The 26,783-nt window shown below is 41.2% G+C and overlaps 1 protein-coding gene across 9 annotated transcripts; it reads right to left on the bottom strand.

Moving 5' to 3' along the window:
- Positions 1-3,602: 3,602 nt before the first annotated feature.
- On the bottom strand, positions 3,603-26,783 carry ZNF322 (zinc finger protein 322). 9 transcript variants are annotated; one of them, XM_045866260.3, is made up of 6 exons: positions 26,636-26,783; positions 25,526-25,614; positions 12,144-12,218; positions 9,515-9,567; positions 9,157-9,255; positions 3,603-7,945 (listed from the first exon to the last, which is right to left on the bottom strand). In XM_045866260.3, the coding sequence occupies exon 6, from the start codon at positions 7,760-7,762 to the stop codon at positions 6,554-6,556; it is 1,209 nt and encodes a 402-aa protein (XP_045722216.1). In that variant the 5' UTR covers positions 7,763-7,945; positions 9,157-9,255; positions 9,515-9,567; positions 12,144-12,218; positions 25,526-25,614; positions 26,636-26,783; the 3' UTR covers positions 3,603-6,553. The 9 variants fall into 9 exon arrangements, with proteins under 9 accessions (XP_045722216.1, XP_064454498.1, XP_045722217.1 ...); XM_064598428.1 differs by having other exon boundaries at positions 9,157-9,217; XM_045866261.3 differs by lacking the exon at positions 9,157-9,255.

The following is a 26,783-nucleotide window of genomic DNA, read 5'->3' as shown; positions in this document are numbered from 1 at the left end:
GGCCTTAAATATTATACAGCAGTACCGTTCCATAGAAATATAATGCAAGCCTCTGCGGCACCTGGCTGGCTCAGTTAGTTGAGTGTCCCACTCTTGATTTCAGCTCAGGTCTTGATCTCACGGTCCTGACTTCAGGTCCCATGTTGGGTTCCATGCTGGGCACGGAGCCAACTTAAAAAGAAAGAAAGAAAGAAATATAATGCAAGCCTCATATGCAATTTTAAATTTTTTAGTAGCCATGTGAAAAGAAAAATGAGACAGGTGAAATTTGAGTAATATATTTTATCTAACACAATATATCCAAAATATCATTTTAACATGCAATTGATATAAATTATTAAGAAGATACTTTACATTCTTTTTTTGGTACTAAGTCTTCCAAATCCAGTGTGTATCTTACAGGTATATGTCAATTTAGACTAAAATTTTAAGTATTCAATAGCCACGTGTGGCCAGCTACCTTAATAGACAGTGCAAATATATGGTTTAAATGCTTATTGTATAGAGTGGAAAACTGAGGTTCAGAGGCATTAAGGGATTTTCTTCAAGGTCATCTGATTTTATTATGGTAGAGTTTGGTTTAGAATTCCAATCCTTTAGCCTACCTGTACTTTATTTTTGCACTTAGTGTGGTAGGGATGTAATTTTTTTCTCCCAAGCTTTTATCTAATCTAGTACCATTTCCTGAGTGAATGAATCATCCTTTCTGCACTAGTTTAAAACAACACTTTTTAAATATAGTAAATCCCTGTATAAAGTGCAGATCTGTTTTTGGACTTTGCATTTCGTTCTATCTACCATCTCTGGAGGAAAAGGAACTCGAGCTCTTGGGTGTATGTGGTGAGTACCTGCCAGTGGTTTTCCATTTACAACAACGACAAAACATGCACAACACTGCACAACATTTTAAAGTCTATGTGTGAACCCAGGACTCGGTAAAAGCACACTTCATCCGTGCGGTCGTCAGTACGAGCCCGCAGCCAGGGCCAGCCCGCGGCCTCCACTCACGGGGGCACGGGTGCAGACACACACAGGAGCCCACGCACACACAACTCAGCCCGAGACTCAGATCGGGGAACAGGCGTGGAGGTGCGGAGTAAGGCGAGCGCGAAAGAAAGAAACCCGAACCCCAAGTCCTGGAGCCTCCGCCTCCACCGCCACTGAACCAGCGGCGGGGGCGGGGCGTAGAGGGCGCACGGCACGCGTGAGGGCGTAGGGCGTGGCTGGAGGGCGCGGGGCGTGGCTAGAGGGCGCGGAGCCTGGCTGGAGGGCGGGGGCCGCGGCCAGAGGGCGTAGGCGTGGCTGTAGGGCGCGGGGCGTGGCCACGGCGCAGAGCGCGGCTGAGGGGCGCGGGGCGTGGCTTGAGGGCGCGGGGGCGTGGCTTGGGCGGGGTCGGGGTCGGGGCGCGAGGAAAACAAACGTCCGGAAGATGGTGAGAAAGCCCATGGGTTGCTGCAAACGACAGAAGAGGCAGGCAGCTGGGCTGCAAAGTGCACATCTTCTTTGGTTCAAAGATCAGTGATCTTTGCGAGCAGCTAAGTAGAAAATTGAGAGAAGGCTGACTGTAGCATGATAGGAAGTGAACACTTAGAAATGGAAGCAGTATAGATTTTAAGCCGGTAAATTCTGGAAGGGGCAAAAGAAGAGAAAAACTAGCAAATTAAGGGCAACCTAAACTCTTTTTACACAGGGAACGAAAGGATATCTATATATAGTTGAACACATGAGGAAAAATCTCAGTGAAGGAAATGAATTTAAAGTTCTCCAGAAAAGACAAATGTTAGAAGTTTCCAGAAGTTGTTGTAGAATGTGCTTGGCATGTTAAAGGAATCAGGACATGTACTTCTCTGGGAGAAGAAAGGCAGGGTAGATAAAAAGATTTGTTTGGGAGTGGTCAGGAGGGCTCTGATGCCAGAAATTTTTTTCGGGTAGGTGATCCTGTGGGGGCGCTGAGGGCTGAAGAATGAGAGCTGGGAGTGTGGTTTTAGGACATCAGTAGATATGACAAGCAGCGACTGTTTCCTCCAACTCCCTTATCAGTCCCCTGCCCAGTCAGAAACAACTAGTCTGGTTTAAACTGCCCAGGGTGGACCATAAGGCTCCGCCGCGCCCCCCTCCGCTGACTGCCCCCAGGTCTCCCGAAGCAGCTCCAGCTTCCTCCGCCTGCAAGACTGAGGCTCCCCATTTAGAAGAGGAGCTGGATTCAGTGAGAAACGTCCACAAGAATTTCACACAAAAGGCTTCTCCTTGTTTTCAGATATATTAACGCAACTGAGTCAGGCATTAAGGAATAGGAGGGTTGCAGAGATTTTGAAAATGCGCACAAAAGATAACCAACAGGAGCTACTCCTGGAGTCCTCCCTTTTCCGCAATAGACTCTAAGCAATTCGTTCGTGTTACCGGTCACTACCAAGAGCGGAGCCCCTACGGCTGGGGCCGTTCGCTCTGCCAGATGGAAGGATTGCCTTTGCAAGGGTGAACTGCCTTCAGCTTCTCTCACCCCTTTCTGAAGTCCAGATCTCTGCTTGGGCAAAGTGATGACACAAGCTAATGTTAAACGGGGGATGAAACAATCAAGCTTCAATTTCATTACAAGCTTTGTTTTCTGTTTTGCTCAAGGAGCAACGTAAAGAACTTTCAGGAAACACTGGTGGAGGATGTGTGTGCTGGGATGCACTTGTGCTTTTCTACTTCCCCAGAGACACCACTTCTCTTCCAATATGTGTAAGGGCTGTGGCTGTTTTCCCCAGAAATGTCTCACCACAGCCCCCCCAAATGTGGGGATGGAGCGTCAGTGGGGGGAGAGAAGCATGCAGGTTGCAGGCCTTGTTCCAGGCACACCACTCTCCACGAAGGTCAGAAGGAGAACAAAACCAAATTGTGCCATTTTCCCTTCCCCTTTGCATCCACCCGGCGGTCACTCCTCCCCCTCTGATTCTTCTCTCACAATAAAAAAAAGCCGCTTAAGACCCAGAGACCTATTCTGGTTGGCTGAACAGACATGAGCAGAAGTAAACTTGATAAGGGGAGGAGAACTGGCGCCACCATTCTGACCCCACGTCCCGTGCCCCGACTCCAACAGATAAGGTGGGAAGAGGCAGACCCGTGGCCCTAGGTGGCTTCTACGGAGAACTGCGAATTCAAGATGTTTCTTGGTTTTGAGGACGAAGGTTACTCACACAAACCAAGGATGTTTTTGTTGTCACTGGACTTTAACCCCAAATCCGGGCAGTTTAGGCTTTACTCTGTGCTGTGCTCTGCAGGCGATGCAGTGGGGAGGCTCCAACAAGACCCCCGACCCCCAGCAGAGCACAGACGATATGCCTTCCAGGTTTGCTGTCACGTCTCTGCGTTAGCAGCAAACACTGCTGGAATTCTAGAGACCCTCTAACGGCTATCACCTCTGCCAGGCCTAAGGGTCACATGCATATCCACTCCAGTCTTTCATCTTGTTTCACGGAGGTGTAACTGACAAGACCGGAAGGCCAAGTGTACAGCATACTGGTGTGTGTGTGTGCTGTGGAAGGGTTCCTGAGTATCTGCTCGATGCTCACGCAGGTGTAGGGGAAATGCTTGTTCCTAGTAGAGTGGAGACAAAAATGGAGTTTTTCAGAATAAATGTTTATTTAAGAATTAAGGGAAAACAAAAACATTAAAGCATAGGAATACACTGACTGAATACAAGTGTCTCGTTTGGTCTGAAATCTTGAAAAAGTTACTCTAACTACTTACCTGAGGTAGATTCAGGTTGGCACTGTCTCAAGAGAACCTCCATCCATCCCAGAAGTTACCTTCTAGTTTTGGTTACAGGCTCCCAAGTGGTCCTCTCCAACCTCAGGTTATGCTCTATGAATAATACCAACACCTTTTTTCCCCACCGTTAAAAGCCCTCACACTCAGACCTGTCTCATACCCCAACTGTTCTCCATTTGAGGGATGGTCCATCCTTAATTTACTTAAAGACTAGAGAGAATTACCAGTAAGATTAGTTGAAAGAAGGGGCAAGTCATTGCCCTGCCAATGATATAAACTCTGTCCCCTTCTCCAAGTTCTAATGACTAACAAGTAGCCATAAGGACTAACTTTCATCACCACCATGCCATACACCCAATACTATTTTAAGTATTACAACTGTCAAACATATACTAGTGATAGGCATGATCTGCACCAAAGAGAAACAAATACATCTTGCGTGTTTTATCACACCGGGCAACTTTTCATGGTATAAGAGCTATTTATGAAAATTACTAAAACACAACAGATCAAATAAACTTCCAGCACTTGTTTTCTAAAAAAAAAAAAAAAAAGACCAAGAACACCCCACCCTAGAACCAGATTCCTTATCATCACTAGAAGCTATATCCACTGACCGTAGGATTATCAGGCTCATCAACCAGCCATTAGGATCAAAGCTGAGAGCCACATACCAGGTCGCAGCTGGCCACCTCCGTAAGTCTGAATGCCAACACTCTCCAGAGTTCAGGGATTTGTTAAATAAACCAGAGAACCCAGAGTAGCAACAAAATATTTACTCACCAGTCTATAGTCCCAAATGCTGTAGGAATCTTAAGTACTTATATTAAGTGTCTTTTAAACTGAGGGAAGAAAAAAACCCTCAGAATTGTCCATTTATAATCCCTGGATTAATTATAGTATTTCTAGAGAATGTTAGAGGATCGTTAATTATCCTGTTAAGTTGGAGGTAAGTGCTTATCCTTAAATCTCTGATGATTCTGCCAACTACTTTTCCCTTCTAGCATTTTCAGAATCCTACATTCCAAGCCACACAGATACCTTATGTTGTGGTGATTGCAATCCTTTCCCTGGGAATAAAAAGTATTCTCTTTCCTTGGCAGAACTGAAATAAATGAAAGGCATATCATTATGGGGCTTGATTTGCTATAAACAGCAGGATAATGGAGTGAAAAGAACACCAGCTTTGGAGTCTGGGATACTCAAAATCACAAAGTTTTAGCTCCATTCATGATGCATCAAATAAGTGTTTTACTCTGTGCCCACTCAGGCTGAAACCTTTCTTTTGGTTTCCCTTTAATCGTTTGGCAAGGAGCTGAAGAGCATTTTATCAATGAAAGAGACGACTTAAAGTCATAAAAATACAGATGCTAGAGACACCATGCCATGACTATTATACTGAAATTTGCATTTGAGTTTAAAAGACATAAATCTCTAAAGCTGAAATTTCAAAAGCCATTGATCATCTCAAAGATGTTTGAGGGAAAGGAAACTTTTGAGGGGAATGCCTTAATTCATGCTAAGTAAAAAAGCTGAGTATTCTGCCTCTTTATGAGGCTGGCCCTCCAAAGGAAGAACTTTTGGGAGAGTTTTGATCCAGGGGAACTACTCCCTAGCTGTTCAGTTCTTTTCACTATCAGCAAAAGGTTCCCAGGCTACTGTCAACACACTAGTCCCCATTCTAGCCAAGAATAAACAAATCAACAGAGGCCAAGTCAACATAATCCTTTCCCCCACAGGGAACACATGCCACACCTTCTATCACAAGGTTACAGTCCTTTCCTTTATTGGATTTCCAAATTTTAAAAAGCGAAAAGTAAAGCAATCAATAAGTGGTTCAGATAAAAGAAAAGCATCTTTACCTGAGTTACCCATCAGGCCCACTGTGACCTGCTCTGGCTCCTCCCAGAACAAGCTTCCGGGTACCTAAACAACTGTTTACATACTGACTCCATTAAAAGTCATCTCTACCGTATGGGTCAACTACTACCTATTATATGTACACAGTCCACAATTAGATCTCTCAGTGGCCAAAATTCCCCGGAGAGTACGTTCTTTGGGACCCAGGAAGGTAGGAGTTTCTAGCAAGGCTTTTTTCAGACTCAAGGGGGGTTTTTCACTAATGTGAGTTCCCTGGTGTACCATGAGAGCTGATCATTGACAGAAGTTTTTCTCACTCAGAGACTTTGTAAGGTCTTTCCTCAGATTGGGTTTCTTTGGTGCAAACCCAAGAAGGCTCTCCAACTCATGTTTTTGCCACATTCAAGACAAATATACACATTTTCACCAGTATGGCTTCTCTGAAGAGTAAGAAAGTCATAGTTCTGTTAGAAGCTTTTTACACACTTGCTGGGGTTTCTCCCCATTGTGGGCTTTCTGACGTCCAATGTGACGTGCATACGGTCTGAAGCTCTGTTGACACTGAGGGCATTTAAAAAGTCCTCTGGTGTGAATTCTCTTGGGATGAGGAGGGGTGAGCACTGCTACAAAGCTCTCTCACTGCATTTGTAAGGTTTCCTACCTGTAGGAATCCCCTTGTGGGTGATCAGATATGAGCGTGGACTAAAGGTTTTCCCCGAACTCAGGGCATTTGTAAGGTTTCTCCTTGGAGTGACTGATAAAAGTGTTCTGTTAGGGCAGCTCTCTGGGCAAACCATTTCTCAACCTCCCACAGCTGCATTCTCTGGTCCCCACTGGAGTCTGAGCTCCGAGGAAAGTCTGAGATTTGCCTAGAGTTCTTTACTGAGTTCTCTGACGTGTAAATACATTTTTTTTTATGGTATTGTAACTTCTTGTCAGATCAAGACGTTTGTGAGGCTTCTGCTGCTTGGGGAGGACTGAGCTCAAGGCCTTTCTCGCCCATATTACAGATGTATGGTTTCTCACCGATACGGACCGTCTGATGTTGAAGCAGGGCTGGGCTCTGGTGGAAGCTTTTGTCACATACACTGTATTTATAATGCAGCTCCTCGGTCTGCGTTCTCATTTTCTGTTGGGCAACAAAGTCCATGCCCAGGAGGAAGCCGCTCTCGCATGCCGACCACTGATGTGCTTTCTCTTCCATGTGAATTCTCTGATGCACAATGAGGTCTGAGCTACAGCTGAAACTTTTCTCATATTCAAGGCATTTAAAAGTGTGAGTGTGAGTGGCCTGATGCCTGATTAGGTTGGCACTCCGAGTAAAACTTCTCATGCATTCCAAGCACTTATACGGCTTCTCCCCTGTATGGACTCTCTGGTGTACAATAAGGTCGGATTTCTGGCCAAAGCATTTCTCACAGGCACCACACTTATAGGGCTTCTCCCCAGTATGAACTCTTTTATGAACAATGAAGGCTGAACGGTGTCGGTAACTTTTCTCACACTTATTACATTTGTAGGGCCTTTCACCAGTATGAGTTCTCTGGTGGCTAATAAGATCTGATTTCCCACTAAAAGCTTTTTCACACTCCAGACACTTAAATGGTTTCTCACCTGTGTGAGTTCTTCGGTGCCTTATGAGGTTTGTGCTTCGACTGAAGCATTTATCACACTCACTACACAGATACGGTTTCTCGCCTGTATGGCTTCGCTGGTGGACAAGCAGATCAGAGCTCTGACCGAAATTCTTGCCACAAATATCGCACGTATAGAATTTTTTACCTGCATGCGTTCTCTGGTGTCCCGAAAGGGCCAGGTGGTGCCAAAAGCTCTTCTCACATTTGCTACATTTATAAGGTTTCTCATAATTGTGGATCCTCTGGTGTGAAATAAGATCTGAGCTTTGGATGAAGGTTTTCTCACACATATCACATCTATAAGGTTTCTCCCCAGGATGGGATCTCTCACACATAATAAGAGCTAAGTTTTCACAGAAGTTTTGCTCACATTCAAGGCACTGGTGTATCTGATCATCTATTTGAGTAATCTCATGCACATGAATAAAAATCTTTTTACCCTTCTGAGGGCATACATGATAGATTTTCCTTTTCTGAGTTCTCTGATTATATCTCTCTTCTGAAGTGTACATTTTCTATGGCTCTCTCCTAGGGAGTTTTCCACTGGTCTTCTTGACCCATCATGTTCTTCATAGTCATTTTCTTGGTAAGAACTTGAAAGATACATCTGTCGTAGGCCTTTCAGTCATGAGCAGCTCGTCTCTACACGTTTCCAGCATCATATACACTAAATTCCTTACTTGGTATTTCCAACCCTGTAAGACAAAGAAGAAATATTATTTATATTCCTATAACTAAGAAAAGAATGCTCAAAGTTAAAATTACTGCAGGAAAGACAGAAATTCTCCATCAGAGTCCATAAGTGCTCTAGTTTTTACAGGGGTTGAAACCAGTTAGTTTTCCTCTTTTCTAATACAAAACTAGTCAGCAGGAAAAGATCAGGAAGAGTTATTTCTTTTATGAGCCCAGGTGATCTCAAAACCAGGGTTCTTCCCCTTTCCCTGGCTTCAACTGAGTAATCAAGACAGGCCTCATAGTTGGTACGCTTACTCAAGAGGAAAACAACCCAAAAAGGACTGTGAACATCTATGCAGTCCTCTCCGTCAGAAGGTTTGGAAAGACATGGTAATGATCCTTAGAATTCCCAAGGCTCTGGGAAAGAGAAGGGTTTCTGTGGCTCCATCATCCTAGCCGTGTGATGTTGGGCAAGTTATTTAACAACTCTTCCACACCTAGTTTGTTCCTCTGTAAAATGGGACTTATAACAGAAATTATTCCACATTGTTGAACCGAACAGTAAGTTAATTCCTCCGCATCTCGCGGTAATAAGCATTCCATGTTAGCTCTTATGCTATTATTATGATAAAGATTCTGCTTTGTTACGATCACATGAGCACAAACCCTCCTCAAAAAGAAAAGTCCTGACTGACTACAGATGAAAGCTTGGCTTCAAACCTGCTTTTATGGCAGGCTTTTCTTTATACAGTGAAGAGATGTGGAAGAATTTCTCTCCTGTGCAAGTATTAAAGCACCTGGAGTTGAGCATCTTAAGGAAATAAGTCCTTCTACAAAGGAAGATCACAATGACATAATTCTCCTTTCTAATGTAACCGAAAACGGCCCTTTGTTCAGGCTGCCAATGCTCCACTCCTCGCGGGTAAGAGATGCAGATCACCTTCAAATGAGTAAGAGATTAAAAAGGAGAGGGAGAGGAGAGAGATATGGAGGTCTTTCAACTGAGGACCGATTTTCCATGAAGCTACACCGGTAGGTGAATTGAAGATGTCATGGCCAACAGGAATATGGAAAGACAGATTAATGCTATACATTGGGTTGATTCAGGAGAGCAGCACAGGGGGTAGTGAATTGGTCATTTCATTTAGCAACCGCTCACAATATACCAAAGAAGAAACACATAAGAAACAAAAGGGGAAAAAACACCATTTTCTTTGTCCTTCACACTTACTCTTTTCAAAGATCATTTCCATGTTTGACCCTCGTCATACCTTCAAAGCCCGTCTCGGCATCTAAGGAGTAAAAGCTGATGACTGTGCTTCCTATTTTACTGAGAAAATTTAAGCAAACCAAAAAAACAACACAACACACATACTCAAAACAAAAACATAAAAAACCACTTCTCCGTGCTCCCACCCCATCAACCAGCTTCTTGCCAGTGTGGTCATGCACTCCACCTCTCCTTCCATCATTGTGGATGAGACTGCCTCCGCTCAGTCTAAGGACAACCCTTCCATCCGTGTACTGGATCCCATCCCTTTCCTCCACAAGGACATCACTCCAGCAATTCTATCCTCCCCGTCCTGCACCTGTTCTTTTCTTCTGGATCACACCAATCAGCAAACTGGCTGTTTCCGCTCCCCTAAAACAGAAGCACAACCAACATGAAAACTTCTCTTTACCACCTCACCCTCAAGCTATTATCCCACCTCTCTGTTCCTTTTTACAGGGGGCGCCTGGGTGGCTCAGTCGGTTGGGCATCTGCCTTCGGCTCAGGTCATGGTCCCAGGGTCCTGGGATTGAGCCCCACATCGGGCTCCCTGCTCTGCGGGAAGCCTGCTTCTCCCTCTTCCGCTTCCCCTGCTTGTGTTCCTGCTCTCACAATCTTTCTCTGTCAAATAAATAAAACCTTAAAAAAAAAATCTATTCTCTGTTCCTTTTTATAGCAAAATTCCTCAAAAGAAATAAATCTGTTCATTGTCTCCAACTCTTGTCTTCCAAGGTTTCTGGAACATCCTCCAACCTAATACTCGTCCTCATCACTCTGCCAAAACTGCTCCTGTTGGAAACCCACAAGCCCCTAAGCAATCTGCCTCCTGGTTTCCACTCTGACTCCTCTCCTGGTTCTTCTACTGAGCACATACCAGTCATCTTGGCCTCGCTGCTGCTTTTCAAACCAGCCAGGTCACCCCCACTTCAGGATCTTTGTATTTGCGGTCTCTCCCGGCTAAAGTGCTATCCCCTCTAGATTTTCAAGGCTCCCGCCCTCGCCTTCCTCAAATCTTTGGCCATCCTACTTTACATTGTAACACACCTGTATCCCAGCTGACCCGCACCTACAACAGTCCTGTCCTTTCCTGTTTTATTTTTCTCCATAGAATGTCAGCCCCTAAAGGACCAGGATTTTTGTTTATTTCATTTGCTGTTTCCCTAGTACCTGGCACACAGTAGGTGCTCAAAGCTAAAACAGATGTCCTTATTTGGCATCTATGGACTCCTAAATAACCTATGAAAACTGTGAAATTTGATTACAAATGTTATTTGGTATGTGTACATTCTTCTAGGGACAGAGTCCACCATTCATCAACTGTGATGTGTGGGCCCAGAGTCTTTGTATATGTGTGAGAGAAAACAATATGAGAGCAGACTGAACATCACCCTAGTAAGTGTGATGGACCAGAACTCAAAACAAAGCAGCTATACAAGCAGAATAAGCAACGGTCACCTGAATTCAGAGGAAACAATGAGGCGAAAGGATCTAGAAGATGGATGACTTTCTGTTTTATCAATTTTCTGATTGGTTTTCCAATTTCCATTCAGCAATTTGTAAACTCTCCATGTGTAAGGTACAGAGACAGTTGTTATAATAATAAAAAAAATTATTTATAAATATAAAAAGAAATACCAAGGCTCCAGATGTCAACTCAAACATGTTCTCATGTTTAGTTCTAGGGGATAAGAGAAAACTGAATGGGGTGGGAGTAATTTCTTAAGTCAAGGCATAGACTGTCCACAGGAAATGTAATGTTAAAACCACTAATGAGGGACAGAATGAGAGAAAAATGGGATGTATGGCTGAAAGAGTAAATTTCATAGCTCTGAGAAGGGGAAGCAGGTGAGCCAAAAAAGGACACACGTTTATGTTAAATACAGTAACTATATCCATCTGTGTGATGTTGGGCAAGTTATTTAACAACCATAAAGACTGGTGTCTTCATAAGAAGAGATAAGGACACAGAGATCAGGGATGCGCATGCAGGGGGGAGACCATATGAGGACGGAGAAGATGGCCGTCTGCAAGCCAAGGAGAGATCTCAGAAGAAACCAGACCTGGCACTTTGATCTTGGACTTCTAGCCTCCAGAACCGTGAGGAAATAAATTTGCTGTTTAGAGCACTCAGTCTGTGGCATTTTATCATGGCAGTCCCAGCACCTCAGGCCCACCTCTAATCACCACCCTCCTTACACTCAAACCCTCAACCCCCAGCCAGTGAACTCCTGTAAAACAAGCGAAGAGGCCTTCTCTGCTCCCTTCAGTGGCGTCCCCTCCCTCGCCCTTCGGCCCCCTGCCCTCCCCTCCTCAGTCCTCACGATGGCCCAAGAGGCCTCACAAGGGCTGCTGTCACCCCACCACTGCTGCTCTAATCTGCTCTTCCCTGTTCTCTCCGCATGGTGCGAGGCACCCGCACCCGCAATGGCCTTCGAGCTGTCCTCACCCACACATTCCCCTTAGGGCCTTTGCCCTTCCTTTCTTGGGTCTCCAGCTTTCTTCCTCCAGGGATGTGTACAGCTCTCTCTCAACTCCCTCAACTATTTCTTCAAAGGTCACTTCTCAGGGACGCCTCTCGGGACCACCGTATTTAGGACTGAGAACTGCCCCCCATACCCCAGCGTTCCCTATCCCGCTTTTCTGCTTGGTTTTTCTCCACAGCATTTACCACCTTCTGATACGCGGTGTAATTGGTTTGCTTATGGTCTAAAATATGGCAAGGATATTTGCCTGTCTTGTGTGTCGCTCTTTCTTTAGTACACAGAGCAGCGCCAGGCAGAGTCAGGGCTTACTAAGCATCTGCCGAGTGCATGAGTAAATCCTTACTGTAATTCTACTTGTGTCCCTATGGTGAAGGAAAAGGGCGAATGCCAGAATTCACAGGAGCTACTCTGACAGGGCACAGTCTAGGAGAGAGAAGGCACACTTCTAGAGAAACTGGAGCTTACCGAGAAGCTAACCGGAAGGAAAGCAGCATTTACTTCCTGCTCCTGAGAATTTGATTTCTCAAGGAAGAGAGCGTTCTGTAAAACACAAGGATAAGAAAAGGATAAATAGTTATAAATGAGCAGACTTAGCACTGGATCATTTCACTCGAAGAACCTGAAAATGGGTAAACTAGGTTCCTTAAAAGAACAGTTGGGTTTTCTTATACAATCCCTTAAATTCAGTTCTGAGGAGGTTAATCATAGTCCTAAACCATCCCATATAACTCTACAGAAAGGGGCCAACAAAGAATCTGAAAACCATCTGCACAATCTACAGCTTCCTTGGGACTGTAACAACATCGAAGGCAGGGTCCCAGCCCTAACTCTCAGCGGAAGATGGCGGAAGATGGCGGAAGATGGCGCATGCTGCGGGTCATCCTCCCTGCGGGAGCTCAGGGGGCCTTCACCTACAGGGCAGTCGGGACCACAAAAGCCTCTTGCGCTCTAACAAAACCACTACTTGACCATCGGCACCCTTCCTTCCCTGGAGGGCAGGCAATCATCACATTTCTGGTTATTCGAAATTTACCACGGCCTAAGGGGATTTCTATTTCAGCCGGAAACAACTCGGGAGGGGTCAATTAGGGGCATAAGAGAAATTCGAGAGCTCAGACTTGACCACCGATTCCTTCCCTCAGCAGCTTTAACCTGCCTATTCTAGGTGGCTAAGGCTTCAGTTCCCTCAAGAACCTTTCTGCTACTGAGGATCAGAAGCAAAAAAGGAACTGCTCAGCCCCAGACAACACATGGGGACATTTAGCTGAGGCTCTCTATGACAGTCCCTCACAGCTGCCAGTAGAAAGAGGACATGTTTCACAGTTCTGGTTCCAGGTTAAGAGGGAGTAAACACAGGCCATTCTTGTTCTCCCTCACAATGCACTTATGACATCTGGACGGAACGTATGGGCCAGCTACTTGAGGACTCTGAAAAGTAAACAGCACGCAGGTCAAGGAAGACCAAAATTTAAAGTCCAACCCAACCAGCAGCGAGGGGACTCTCTGCGTTGCCGTCCTTCCCTTGAGTAACCCCTGGCCTGAACGCGATACAGCCTGAAACAAAGAAGTCAGGGAAACCAAATCGTAATTCAACTGGGATTTTTCAGAGAACCTATGAGCTTCCATGACAATGATTTAAAACTGACTTCAATGGATAGAACACGGACTTAAATATGGGTGAAGAAAGAACAAAATACCTCTGGAAGAACTACACAGGACATGGTAAGAAAACAGTTAGGAAGGGGGTAATAATGGTGTCTGCAGAAATCCAAATCTCCCAGCACATCCTTTAACAGCTGTAAGAACAAGAGAAATGCACAACCCAAACCCACACCTTCACTAAACCCTAGCTTTCATATGCAAGCTCTGCAGGCTACCAATGAGAGCGAGGGCAATCTGAAAATGTGGGGTAGAGAGGAGGGCTCGTGGTGCACAAAATCAACCGAGTTTCCTGCCAGAAAGAGAAAACCCGTTCTAAGTACAAAAAAAAAAATTTAAAGTTCTGATCAGAACGGGATATTAGGAAGGGACTTTTAGCTCACACACCAGACTTAGAGGCAGTCCTGGAGCCGCAATTCTTCAGGAAAGAGAGTAAAAAGGAAGGGAGAGGAACCCTTTGGACTGCACAGTGAAGGAGAAAAGGAGCAGAGAGAAATTTAAGGTCCTTCAAGATGAAGGGAAATTTTTTTTAGAAAAGAGGAAAATAAAAAAGGCACAATTCATGTCCTCACTATTTTCAAAGAAATGCCTTCTACTTAAAAAAATAAAAAAGATAAAAAATCCACAAAACTTGACCAAGTGTCACTGAATTAGCAGTCTTGTTAAACACATCATGTTCTAATAAAATAGACATAATCCAACTAAACACTGGAAGGAGAAGAGATAAACTGAAATAACCTCACTGGTCATTGCATTAATTGCAGACAGGGGTCAAGGGATACTACTAAAAAGTGAAAAACCAGACAATTAAAGGCTAAGTCAGAACATGGGACTAAGGCATTACAAAAGATCTATGTTCAAAGGTAGTCATGATAACAAAAATCAAACATTCTAAAACAGTTTTTAATGAAAGAGCAATGAAAACACAACAAGTAGCTGAAAAAACAGGACAAATATAAATAACATGATTGTGCCGAGACGAAACATATCAATCATATCAATACATGAGAATGAGTACGGCTCACCTATTCAAATTTTTCTACCATGGCTCAGAAACCAAGACCCAACTATAGGCTAAATACAAGAGACACTTAAAACAAAGATTCAGAAAGGCTCAAACTAAAGGGACAGAAAAAGTAATACAGGCAAATAGAAGCAGTAAAAGAAAGCCTTATATTCAAGATATCATGAAGAGGAAAATTCAGGCTGAAAAACATTAAACATGATAAAGGACAGTTTTTAATGTTGAAAGCCCTAATCATAATATAGCTTGTAATAGTTATGATTTTGAACCAAATCATACAGCAATCACCCTTACAAAGCAAAAACTGCAATAGATAACAAGAAATATAGCAAAAACATTAATAATAAGACAACATACCACTATCAGCAGAAAGACATACAAAGTAGAACAAAAAAAGTAATGATGCAGAAAATCTAGAGAATCTAATTACTAAGTTTTATGATAGCTACTGAAACTTAACCCTAAAAATAGGAAGTAAACTTTGTTCTCAAGCACACATGAATCAGTCACAGAATTCTGTCTTATATTAGGTCACAGAGACAGCATCAGTAAGTTCCATAAAAAGACACGAAACTAAAAATTTATTGAAACACCAAATTTAAAAAACCCCACCCAAATGGGGAAAATAAAATGGGGAGATGAAACAAAATTTCTAAATATTGATAATTAAAACTATTACAGATTACAATCTATGGAATAAATTTAAAGCAGTGATCAAGGAATATTCATAGTCTTAAATACTTTTATGTCAATATAATGAATTAAATGAAATCAGTGAACTAAAGAGAAAAACAACCTAATTATAAATCAAAATCCTACTTATTTGGAAAAACTTAAAGAAATGATACATTACTAGCTAACTTAGTGAAGAAAAAGAGAAAGTACATATTTATAAAAAAGGAAAAGATAAGGAATAAATAAAACAAAAAGCCCCACATACATATAACAGATCACTTTGCAGACTTCTACACAAATAAATGTGATAACCTATGAGGCAGACTGTGTTTTTTCCCAAACTCACCCCTATCCAAGACAGAAAGTTTTAAAACACCAATATGCACAGAATAAACACAAAGTTGTTAAGGAATCAGCCCACAAAAAAGCACTGGATCTAGATCATTTCATAAGGGTATTCTAACAAACTTACAAAGACCAAATAAACTACATGCTTCAAAAATGTTTTCCAGAGCACTAAAAATGAAGAAAAACTTCTAGTCTTTTGTGAAAATAGTTTAACACTGACAACTGAACCTGATGGAGAATATAAAAATGTTTACAGCCCAGTATTAGTGTGAAAAATACTAATAAAAATCTAAAACCACATTAAGAAAAGTAAAGTACCATGACAAAGTAGGAGTTACTCAGGGAACACAAGATTTATTCAATATTAGGAAATCCATTAATATAATATCACATATTAACAGGCCTATAGAGAAAAATCATGATTATCTTCACAGATGCTGAAGGAACTCACAAAAGAATCAACATCCAGTCCTGATGAAAATAAGTAGGAATTAATGAATACTTCCTTTTAAATGATAAAATATACATTCTTTAGTCTAACAGCCAGTACCTAAGTGAGAAAAACTAGTCATTTCCAATAAGATCAGGAACAAGTCAAGAATGACCCCTATCTCTTCTGTTATTAAACTCTGAACTGGAAGTATTAGCCAGTGCAATTAGAAAATAAAAATCAATTAGCGGTATACGAATAGAAAAGAACTAAAATTATATGTTTGGAGACAGAAGGGTATAATTAGAAAACCCTAGAGAGAATCAAAATTAAAAGTGACTCAAAGGAATTCAGTAAGGCAGCAGGATATAAAACTCACACATAGAAATGAATAGCCCTTTTCTGTACAAAAATAACAACCAACTAGAGTATAGATAGAGAATACTCCTTGTACAACAACAAAAAAATATGAAATAGATAAATTAAACAATAATTATGTAAATTACATACATAATTATGTAAAATGAAGAAGAGGAAAACTTTCAGACACTACTGAAAGACACAAAAGTAGACCCGAACAAATGGAAAGACATCTTTTGTTCTTGGATAGAATGATTCAATATAATGAAGATGTTAGTTCCTCCTAAAAAGATTTATGGATTAATACAATTGCAACAAAAATAATAAACTTCTTCATGGAACTAGACCAAAGGTGCACAAATTATGGCCCACAGGTCAATTCTGGCCTGCAGCCTGTTTTTATAAAGTTTTACTGAAACAAGGTAATATTTATTCATGAATGTACTGCTCATGGCTTCTTTCTCATATGGCAGAGTTAAAATAGTTGAACAGAGACCATCTGTCCCCCAAAGCCTAAAGTATATACTTTCTGACCCTTTACAGAAAAATCAACAATGCTTGAGCTACAGTTATTACTCAAATTCACTTGGAAAAACCAACATGCAAGAAAAGCCAGGAAACAATGAAAAGAAAGATTGAGGGGTGACTAATAAACCTGTAAGATATTAAAATATGCTATAAAGCCTCTAATATTAAAAAAATATGGTTCTGGCACACAAATACATAAAAAGATAAGTGGAATAGAAATCCAGAAACAGATACAAACATATACAGAAATTTAGTATACAATAAGAGTGATGTCTCAAATCACCAGGGGAAAAAAATGAACTTTTTAATAAATGATGTTAGAACATCAGGATAGTCACATGCAAATTGATACAATTTGATCTATACCGCACACCACATACTAAAATCAATTCCACATCAATCAAAGAGCTGAATTTACAAACTGAAACCATACGGTACTGAATATATAGGTAATATCAGTATACAGAAAGGTTTTTTGGCTTATGACACAAAATTGGCCATTTGACTAAAATAAAAACATTTTGTGTGTAAAAAGAAAAGAACAAAGTCAAAAGTCAATGGACAGAGAAAAATTTGTAACATATATTTGAGATAAATAATCTATTATATAAAGATCTCTTAAAAATTGAGAGAAAACACCAAAAACCTGAGAAAAATAGGCAAAAGACAATACACAAAAAGATAAAAAAATGTTCCTTAAACATATGAAACGATGTTCAATCTCACCCATATTTAGAGAAATTCAAATTTAAAGTACATGAAATAACTAGGAAGAGAGGAACTTCATCAACCGATAAAGAATACAAGAAAACTACAGCAAGTATTATACTTAATGGTGAGAAACTAGAAGCTTTCTAGCTAAGATGAGGAACAAGGTCAGGAGTTCCTTCCTACCACTCCTTCTCAACATCATATTGGAAGTCTTAGATAATACCATAAGAGGAGGAAATAAAAATAACACAGAATGGGGGAAAAAAATAAACTGTCTTTGCTTACAGATCACATGGTCGTCAGTGTAGAAAATATAAAAGTATCAACAACAACAACAAAAATGGAACTAATTAAGCAGTTACAGCAAGCATGCAGCAGGATATAAGGTTAATATATAAAAGGCAATCACTTTCTTCCATACCAGGAATAAAGGATTGGAATTTCAAGTTAAAAACATAATACCATTAGCACGTCTGCAAAATGAAAATGAAATACTTACATATAAATCTAGCAAGATCTACATGAAGAAAACAAAAAAACTGATGAAAAAATAAAAAAGAATTAAATAAATGAACAGATAGTCCGTGTTCATGGATAGGAAGACTCTACATTGTCAAGATGACAATTCTTCCTACCTTCGATCTATTGACTGAACTCAATTCCAATCAAAACCCCAGTAGGTTATTTTATTGATATTAACACACTGACTCTAAAGTTTATATGGAGAGCAAAGGACCCAGAATAGCCAGCACAATATTGAAATAGAACAAAACTGGGAGGACTGACACTACTCAACTTCAAGACTTACTACAATGCTACTGTAACCCAGTGTGGTGTTGGTAAAAGAATAAACAGATCGGTGGAAAAGAGTCCAGAAACAGACTCACATAAATACAGTCACCTGATCTTTGACAAAGGGGCAAAGGCAATACCATGCAGAAAGACAGTCTTTTCAACAAATGGTACTGGAACAACTGGATAGCCACATGCAAAAATATGAAATAGACGAAGACTTCATACCTTTCACAAAAATTAACTCAATATAGATCACAGACTTAAATATAAAACACAAAACTATAAAACTCCTAGAAGATAACATGGGGGAAAATAAAGACAACGATGACTTCTTAGATTTAATACCAAAGGAAGGCATGATCTATAAAAGAAGTAACAATCTGGGTTTTATTAAAATTAAAAACTTCTATTTTGCAAAAGACACAAGACTGGGAGAAAATATTTGCAAAAGACATCTGATAAAGGACTGTTACCCACGATATACAATATATTTATATACTCTTAAAACACAAGGAACAACCTGATTAAAAAATGGCAAAAGATCTAAACAGACACCTCACCAAAGAAGATATACAGATGGAAAATAAGCATATGAAAAGATGCTCAACACTGTATGTCACTGAGGAATTGATAGTTAAAACAATGAGCTACTACTATAAATTACAATGACCAAAATCCTACAAGCCCTGAGTCGGACTCCCAGCTCAGCAGGGAGTCTGCTTTTTCCTCTCCCTCTGCCCACCCCCCCATTTGTGTGCAAGCTCTCTCTCAAAAAAAAAAAAAAAAAAATCAAAAAACATAATGACCAAAATCCAATACACTGACAATACTAAATTCTAATAAGGATATGAAGCAATGGGAATGCTTATCCATTGCTGGTGGGAATGCAAAATGGTACAGCCACATTGGAAAGCAGTTTGGTGGTTTCTCACAAAACCATATAATCCCGCAACTGTGGTCCTTGGTACTTACCCAAAGGAGCTGAAAATGTATATCCACACAAAAACCTGCACAAGGATGTTTATAGCAGCTCTATTCATAATTGCCAAAACTTGAAAGCAACTAACATGTCCTTCAGTCAATGAAAGGATAAATAAACTGGGCTACATCCAGGCAGTGGAATCTTGCTCAGTGCTGCTAAAATGGAAATGTGCTATCTAGTCACGGAAAGACATGGAGAAACTTTATAGGCATATTGCTAAGTAAAAGAAACCAGTCTGAAAAGGCCACAAACTGTCCAATTCCAAGTACATGACATTCTAGAAGACGCAACTACATAATCAGTGAAAAAGATCAGTGGTTGTCAGGGGTTGGTGGGGGGGAGGATGAATAAATGAAGCACAGAGGATTTTCAGGGCAGTGAAACTCCCCTGTATGACACTATAAATGGTGATAGATGTCATTATACATTTGTCAAACCCCACAGAATGTACAACACAAAGAATGAACACTAAAGAAAACCATGGCCTTTGGCTGGCAATGGTATCTCAATGCAGATTCACCGACTGTAATAAATGTACCACTCTGGGCCAAGATGTTGATAGCTGGGGAGGCTGGGGTGGGTGGGTGGGAGGTGGCAGAGGACATATAGCAATAATATGTGCTCTCTACTCAATTTTGCTGTGAACCTAAAAGTACTCTTAAAAAAGTCTATGATAAAAAAATGAAATAACTGAAAAGAGCATGTGAAATACCGTTTCTCACCAATCAAGTTGGCATACATTGAAAAGTACAACACATTTTGTTGTCAAAACTGTGGGGAAACAGACACTCTCATATGTTGCTAGAAGGAAAGCCAATTGGTACAACTCTCTGGAGGGAATTTGACAACATTTAATATAACTAGATATGCATTTATATCTAACTCAGAATCCCATTTCTAGAAACTGATTCTGAAGGTACACCTCCAATGACATAAAAATATACAAGTATAAAGTTATTCACTGTAGCAATGTTTATAATTTGAAAATATTTAAAACTTAAAGGCCCATATATAAGAAGGTGGTTGAACAAATTTGGTATATGCACATATAATGGAGTACTATGAAGCTGTAAAAGAATGAAGAAAACCTTTATGAATTGATGTGGAGTGATTTTCAGGACATACCGTAAAATTTTAAAAACAATGGTATAAAAAAGTATGCTATATTTTGTGCAAGAATGAAGTAGAAATAAAAAACTACACATGTATCTGTGGGAGCCTGGGTGGCATGACTCTTGGTTTTGGCTCAGGTCATGATCTCAGGGTCATGGGACTGAGCCTCGTATCGGGCTTTGCGCTGAGTGTGGAGTCTGCTTGGGGTTCTCTCTCTCCTTCTGCCCCCTTCCCCCCCCCACTAGTGCTCTCTCTCTCTAAAATAAATCAATAGATAAAATCTTTAAAAAACAAACACACACTTATACATGTATCTATTCATTTGGCCAAAAAGAAATTTGGAAAAGGTAAAAGAAATTAATGAATGTGGTTAGCATCACAAGGTAGGTGAAATGCGATTAAAAGGACAGGAAAATGGAACTGGTGTAAATAGGTGGAGGGAGGGAGAGTCACCCATCTAGGACTATACATTTTTGTAACACACACAACATTTTTACTTTCAGAACTGTTACATTTCACATATTCAGTAAATAAATAGACAAGACACTAGAGAGAAATGTTAAAATGTAATACAAACAAAAACAAATGAGTCTGTGTTTCAAATGAGTAACACAACACCCAGAAGGGAAAAAAAACCTCAAATAGTACTTTAATACAGCATTAGGGCTATACAAACTCAAGCTAAAGATAAAAAGAACTATAAACAATTACTGAATTCTCATTAGTAGGGTTTTTTCCTCCCCATGGTGGTAAAGATACACTACTTATTGCATACCCTAGGACTGAACAAGTAAGTAAATATACTATGGGTAAAATGGCACACAGACTCCTCCCCGTCAGAGAAGGCAGTTATAAATAGAGAAAACGGAAAGGCAAGAATGAGCTCTGTAACTGGAATAAGAAGTATCAGTATGAGGCCAAGGTTTTACAGTATATACAGAAAAAATAGAAATGCGTGTATGTGTCAAAGTGTGTGTTTATTCTACTTTATTGTTCTAGTAATGTCTGCTGAAAGGTCATAAAAAGAATGAAGTCCTAGTAGCAATGAGCATAACACACACTCAGGTCTTGGTTTCTAAACGCCATTCTCCACTGAAAGCTATCAGGGCTCCTAGGAGAAATGGCTGATTCCAGGGTTTAGAAAGTACAAGATGAACCCAGAACATCTTGTGCCAGAGGATAAGGAAGTGCTCAAAAAGTGGTGACAATGTGCCATAAGGACCCAGAAGCCAGGCCAGAGGGGCTGCTATGGTACAAATCTGGAACAAACAGAACATCAAGATAAATAGTAACTGTAGTAAGGAACACAATAAGAATCCATGAATCCATACAGATAAAAAAAAAAGTGAATAAAGATGGAGAAGGGAGTTTTTTTTTTTTAAGGATTTTATTTATTTATTTGACAGAGAGAGAGACAGCATGAGAGGGAACACAAGCAGGGGGAGTGGGAGAGGGAGAAGCAGGCTCCCTGCCGGGCCCGGAGCCTGATGTGGGGCCCGATCCCAGGACCCTGGGACCATGACCTGAGCTGAAGGCGGATGCTTAATGACTGAGCCACCCAGGTGCCCCGGGAGTTTTTCTTATATTAAAAAAGCCAAGGGGTGCCTGGGTGGCTCAGTCCTTGAGCATCTGCCTTCGGCTCAGGTCATGGTCCCAGGGTCCTGGGATCGGGCCCCACATCAGGCTCCCTGCTCGGCAGGAAGCCTGCTTCTCCCTCTCCCACTTCCCCTGTTTGTGTTCCCTCTCTCGCTGTGTCTCTCTCTGTCAAACAAATAAATAAAATCTTTAAAAAAAAAAAAAAGCCAACAATTAAATGTAGAAGAAATGATGGAATTTTAAAAATCACCATGTCCAATCAAAAGAAGAGTGTTTAATTGTTTCAGGTAAAAATCCAGTGGGTGAAAAGTTTATGAGATCAGGATATTTACACAATCTGAAAATATCTCCCTACTAGATATTTAATAATTACAGAAACAAGAAGAGTAACTTCACAGTACAGAAACCTGGAAGTCACCACCTTAACCAAGTGATCAAAGTTACCATTATTAGTAACATGATGTCCAATGTGCCAAACAGAATGTAAAGAACAGAACAGAATGTCACCTCTGTGCTATCTTGCCGAAAATGTATAGCCTGAACCTAATTATGAGGAAGCATCAGGCAAACCCAAATTGAGGGAAATTCTACTAAATACATGGCCTAACCTCTTAAAAAAAAAAAAGTCAGTGGGGAGCCTGGGTGGCTCAATTAGTGTCAATTAAGTGTCAATTAAGTGTCTGTCTTCGGCTCAGGTCGTGGTCCCACATGGGCTCCCTGCTCAGTGGGGAGTCTGCTTCTCTTTCCCTCTGCCCCTCCCCGCTTGGGCCCTCTCTCTAATAAATACAATCCTAAAAAAAAAAAAAAAGTCAAGGTTGTGAAAGACAAAGTCTGAGGATATATATTTCACGATAAAGAAGACAAGACATTTAAATGAAATGGGGAATGATGGATTGATCTTGGCTGACAAAAACCGGTTTTTTCCTTTTCCTGAAAAGGACACTAGTGGAAGAACTGGCTCAATTTGAATAAGATAATAGTATTATGAGTGTTAATTTCCTGACTTTGATAGCTATAATGGTAAGAGAAGAGCCATGTTTTTAGGAAATAAACTGTTTGTATTTTAAGGCAGGCATTCTTAACTGGGGTTCTAGGAAAGAATGAAGCCCTACAGAAAATGATTTGAGTAACTATTTTTTCAGTTCTTCCAAGAATGGTATGTAGCTAGGAGCACTATACATGCATAGGAGAGAAGTTAATTCATTACATACCTTAGGACTTTAGGGCTTAATTTTCTTAAGACTTCAGGGCTTAGCATGTCATAAGACTTTTAGGGCTTAATGCTCTCATAGTTTGAGAAGAATCATTATGTTTATAACCTACTCTCAAAAGGTTCAGAGAAAAATGTGTATATGTATGTGTATACAGAGACACACAGAATCATAAAGCGAATATAGTAAAATGTTAACATTTAGGACCATGGGCAAAGGGCATATGAATATTCTTTGTACTGTTTTGTAACCTTTTCATAAGTCTAAAATTATTTCAAAATTAAAAGATATTTTAGTTTGTTTTTTAAAGAACATGGTAGCTAAGAGTCGATACATTACACTAATTAAAACTGAATGTTCAAGTTCTAGAATCAGATTTTGGTTCAAATTCCCACGCTCCTCTGTAGCTGCAAGAACTTGGGTATATTACTTAACTTCCTTCAGCTTCAATTTCTCCTTTGATAAAACAGCTAAGATACTCTTACATGCCTCATGGAGCTGCCACGAGAACTTAGATGTCACCACCAAAGGACTCAGCGCTCAGTGCCTGTGTCTCAACAGATACTCAATAAATGACAGGTTCTATTATTTTCTGAATTCCATCTTCACACACACAAAAACCCTATTTATCAAGTCCATCCTCTGTTGTAAAGACTTGTTCAAAATCCATATAAAATAATTAACTAAATCATAAACAATAAAATAACTCAGCCAGTTAATGATGAATATGGAGATTATACAAAAACTAGAAACAGATTTATGGAGAAATACTAGGATGAAAAGGAAAAATTCAGAATCACAACTAAGTAAAGATATGCAGGCATATAGACAAATAGCTAATATAAAATGGTAGGTTTATGGAAGCTCTGTCTTTTAAAATGTGTATTATTGCTCAGGTCAAAAGGAGAGCAGAGTGGAAATAAAGGATTCTGAGCTTGGTCATAGCCTGGCAAATGAAATCAGAGTATTCCCTAAAGTTATCAGCCCAGGGTATCATATTTGCCCTAAGGAGCCAGTAAATTGTGGGGCACCAAGAAGAAAAAAAAAAATTTAAAAATAAAGAAATCATTTTCTTATTCTTATCTAAGTCTTTTAGATGTCAGCACCTAGAAAATAAAATACAGTCTGGTTGTCAAACTTAAAGTAGACCATGACACTTCCCTAGTTCAAGATATTATAACTGTTTCCTATCAGACTCAGAATAAAACCCAGTTCTCACTGTTCCTTATAATGTGGCACCTCCACCTATCTTTAGCCTCACAAGCCACCTCAGAACCTTTGCACTTGTTCCTTCTGCCTGGAATGTTCTTCCCGCCAGGTAGCTTGCTTCTTTATTTGATCCAAGTCTCTGCCTGAAAATTAATTCCTCAAAAGGAGGCACACCTTGACTACTTTATATAAAATAGCTCTGTCCTCTTATCCTGTTTTATTTCTCTTCATAGCACTTCTCATCCTCCAACTTTGTAGTATATATTTTATATCTGTTAATTTGTTTCTCTCTCCTACTAGAATATAACTTCCATTAGGGTTAGGACTTAAGTCTTTTGTTCACTGCAATATCCCTAGACTCTAGAATACATTTGTTGCATGCATGAAAAATATGAATAAATACCACAGCAAAATAAAGGACCACCATAATCCTTAGAACCCCCATAGCAATGCAACAAGCTCGGCGAGTAGCCCTGGCTGGTCCACCAGGGGACCCTTCTCCAAGAGGTTTCTCTTACCTCACCCTAGGAAAAGACTGGTTCTCTCTTCCATGGCTAGGGTCAGAGTGTGCAGAATAAGCAGGCATGCAATAAAAGTCCAAGCAGAGAAGCTGAGTACAGAACTTCAAAGCTCAAGATTATTCTTACAGTTAAAGGGTGTATGGGACAAGCAAAGTCGATAAAGCATTAATCTAAAAAATAGATAATGCTTACTGTATCAAGTCCGAGGTAAGGGATTACCTCATTTATCTTTCACTGATTGCACGGACTGCCTCATTTAATCTTCCCAAGAACTGTGTAAGATAGGTATTAATACCAATATTTGCACTAACAGAAAACCTGATGCTTAGGGCAATTAAATAATTACCCAAGAACTCATAGCTAGTAAGTAGCACAGCGACAATTTAAACTTCAATTTTCTAACTACAGAGCCTAAGCAATGGGCATTCTGCCTTTTTTTGGGCTGCAAATCAATCAAGAAGCAATTATTATAAGCCTATTGTGAATATGTATGTTGGAAAGGAATAGAAAATACACTCAAATAGGATCCAGTTTTATCACTCTGCTATCTCAAGAGCTAAGAAAGTGTCAATCCCTTTTTCATATTATCTTCCCCAATCCTTCTTGTCCTCCCCAAGTACTCCCCCACCCCATGGTCTCCAAAATCCATTTATATAGAAACATAACAGCCTGGTACGCTACTCACCATAACAATGAAGACTCAAGACTGTCTTCCTTTTGGCTTCAAAAGGTCTCTAGTCCATAAGTATGCATAACACTCAATTCTTCCCTCTCCTAGAGAAAAATCAATAATGTTGAAATTTACAATTTTTTCTGAAATTTTTACTTTTTCTGGAGCTGGACATCTAAATACCAGTCCCATTTACTCCCCAGTCTGGTCGTCATCCTTCATCCACATCTTACCTCTTCCCACATTTGCTTACTTTCTGTTTCTCCTGCAAGAAATAGCTGCCACTGGGAGCCATCACTTCCTTCCCAACCCGCACTAGCCGAAACATGAAGAATCCTTCTGGGCAATGACTAACTTTAACTTCTTAGGAAAGCCCTGAGTCCTGTTTTACTTGTTTAGATTTTTCTTTCTGCTGATTGTTTTTTGTGTGCATTATCTCAACTTCTAAGGTCAAGGACCCATTCTTCTACCATATACACCCCAAGACGTAGTTGGTAAGTGCATGTAGTAAATGTTACATATAATGCGGTTTTGTAAACCATAGTTATGAAATGGTTAAACAATCTTCTGTATACAGCTTTGAGTACAACATAACTAATCTCTGTCTTAAAGATGGTGGTGGGTGGGTGGGGGGGGTCTTCATTCAACGTCCTTGGGTTTTTCCCCAATATGAGAGATACAGATCGCTTAGAAAAGTGCCTGGTAATGTTTACTATTATCCTCTCCAAGAACGGCCGTACTGAGGCTGCTCTTCTTCAACTTTTCATTGACCGCCTCTCGGTCCGCCGTCAGGGGGGTCCCGGACCCCGCTCGGCGGCGAGCGGCAGGGGCTGCCGTGACCCTGCGCGGGCCGGGGGCCGGGGGCCGGGGGCCGGGGGCCGGGGAGGGCGTGTGGGGGGGTTGGTTCTGGTCCCGCCGCGCCCCGACCCCGACCCCGGGCCCCGCGGCCGCGCCCCTCCCGGGCCCCGCGGGCCCGCTTACCCGGGCGGCCGCCGGCACCGCCCCTCCGCCTGGGACCGCACTTCCGGTTAGTCTCCGGACACTCGGGTTTGGGTTTCCCGGCGGCCGCAGGCTTCGCGGCGGTGGACCTCGGGGCCCACCTTCGGGAGAAGAAGGAAAGCAAACCTGGGAGGCGGACGAGAGCCAGGAGCAGCTCCCTTTGCGCGGCTCGGGAGGGGAGTTGGGGCCAGGCCACCCAGCGAGCGCTTGAAGGGCCGACAAGGCCGGCTACGCGAGCCCTTTCAGCCAGGCTGGGAAGCGGCCGGCGCAGCCC

This window comes from Mirounga angustirostris, unplaced genomic scaffold (assembly GCF_029215605.1).
Source record: "Mirounga angustirostris isolate CCGP_5_RB_7025 unplaced genomic scaffold, mMirAng1.0.hap1 SCAF_8, whole genome shotgun sequence".
Lineage (NCBI taxonomy): Eukaryota > Metazoa > Chordata > Mammalia > Carnivora > Phocidae > Mirounga > Mirounga angustirostris.
This window is presented reverse-complemented; position numbering and strand designations above follow the sequence as displayed.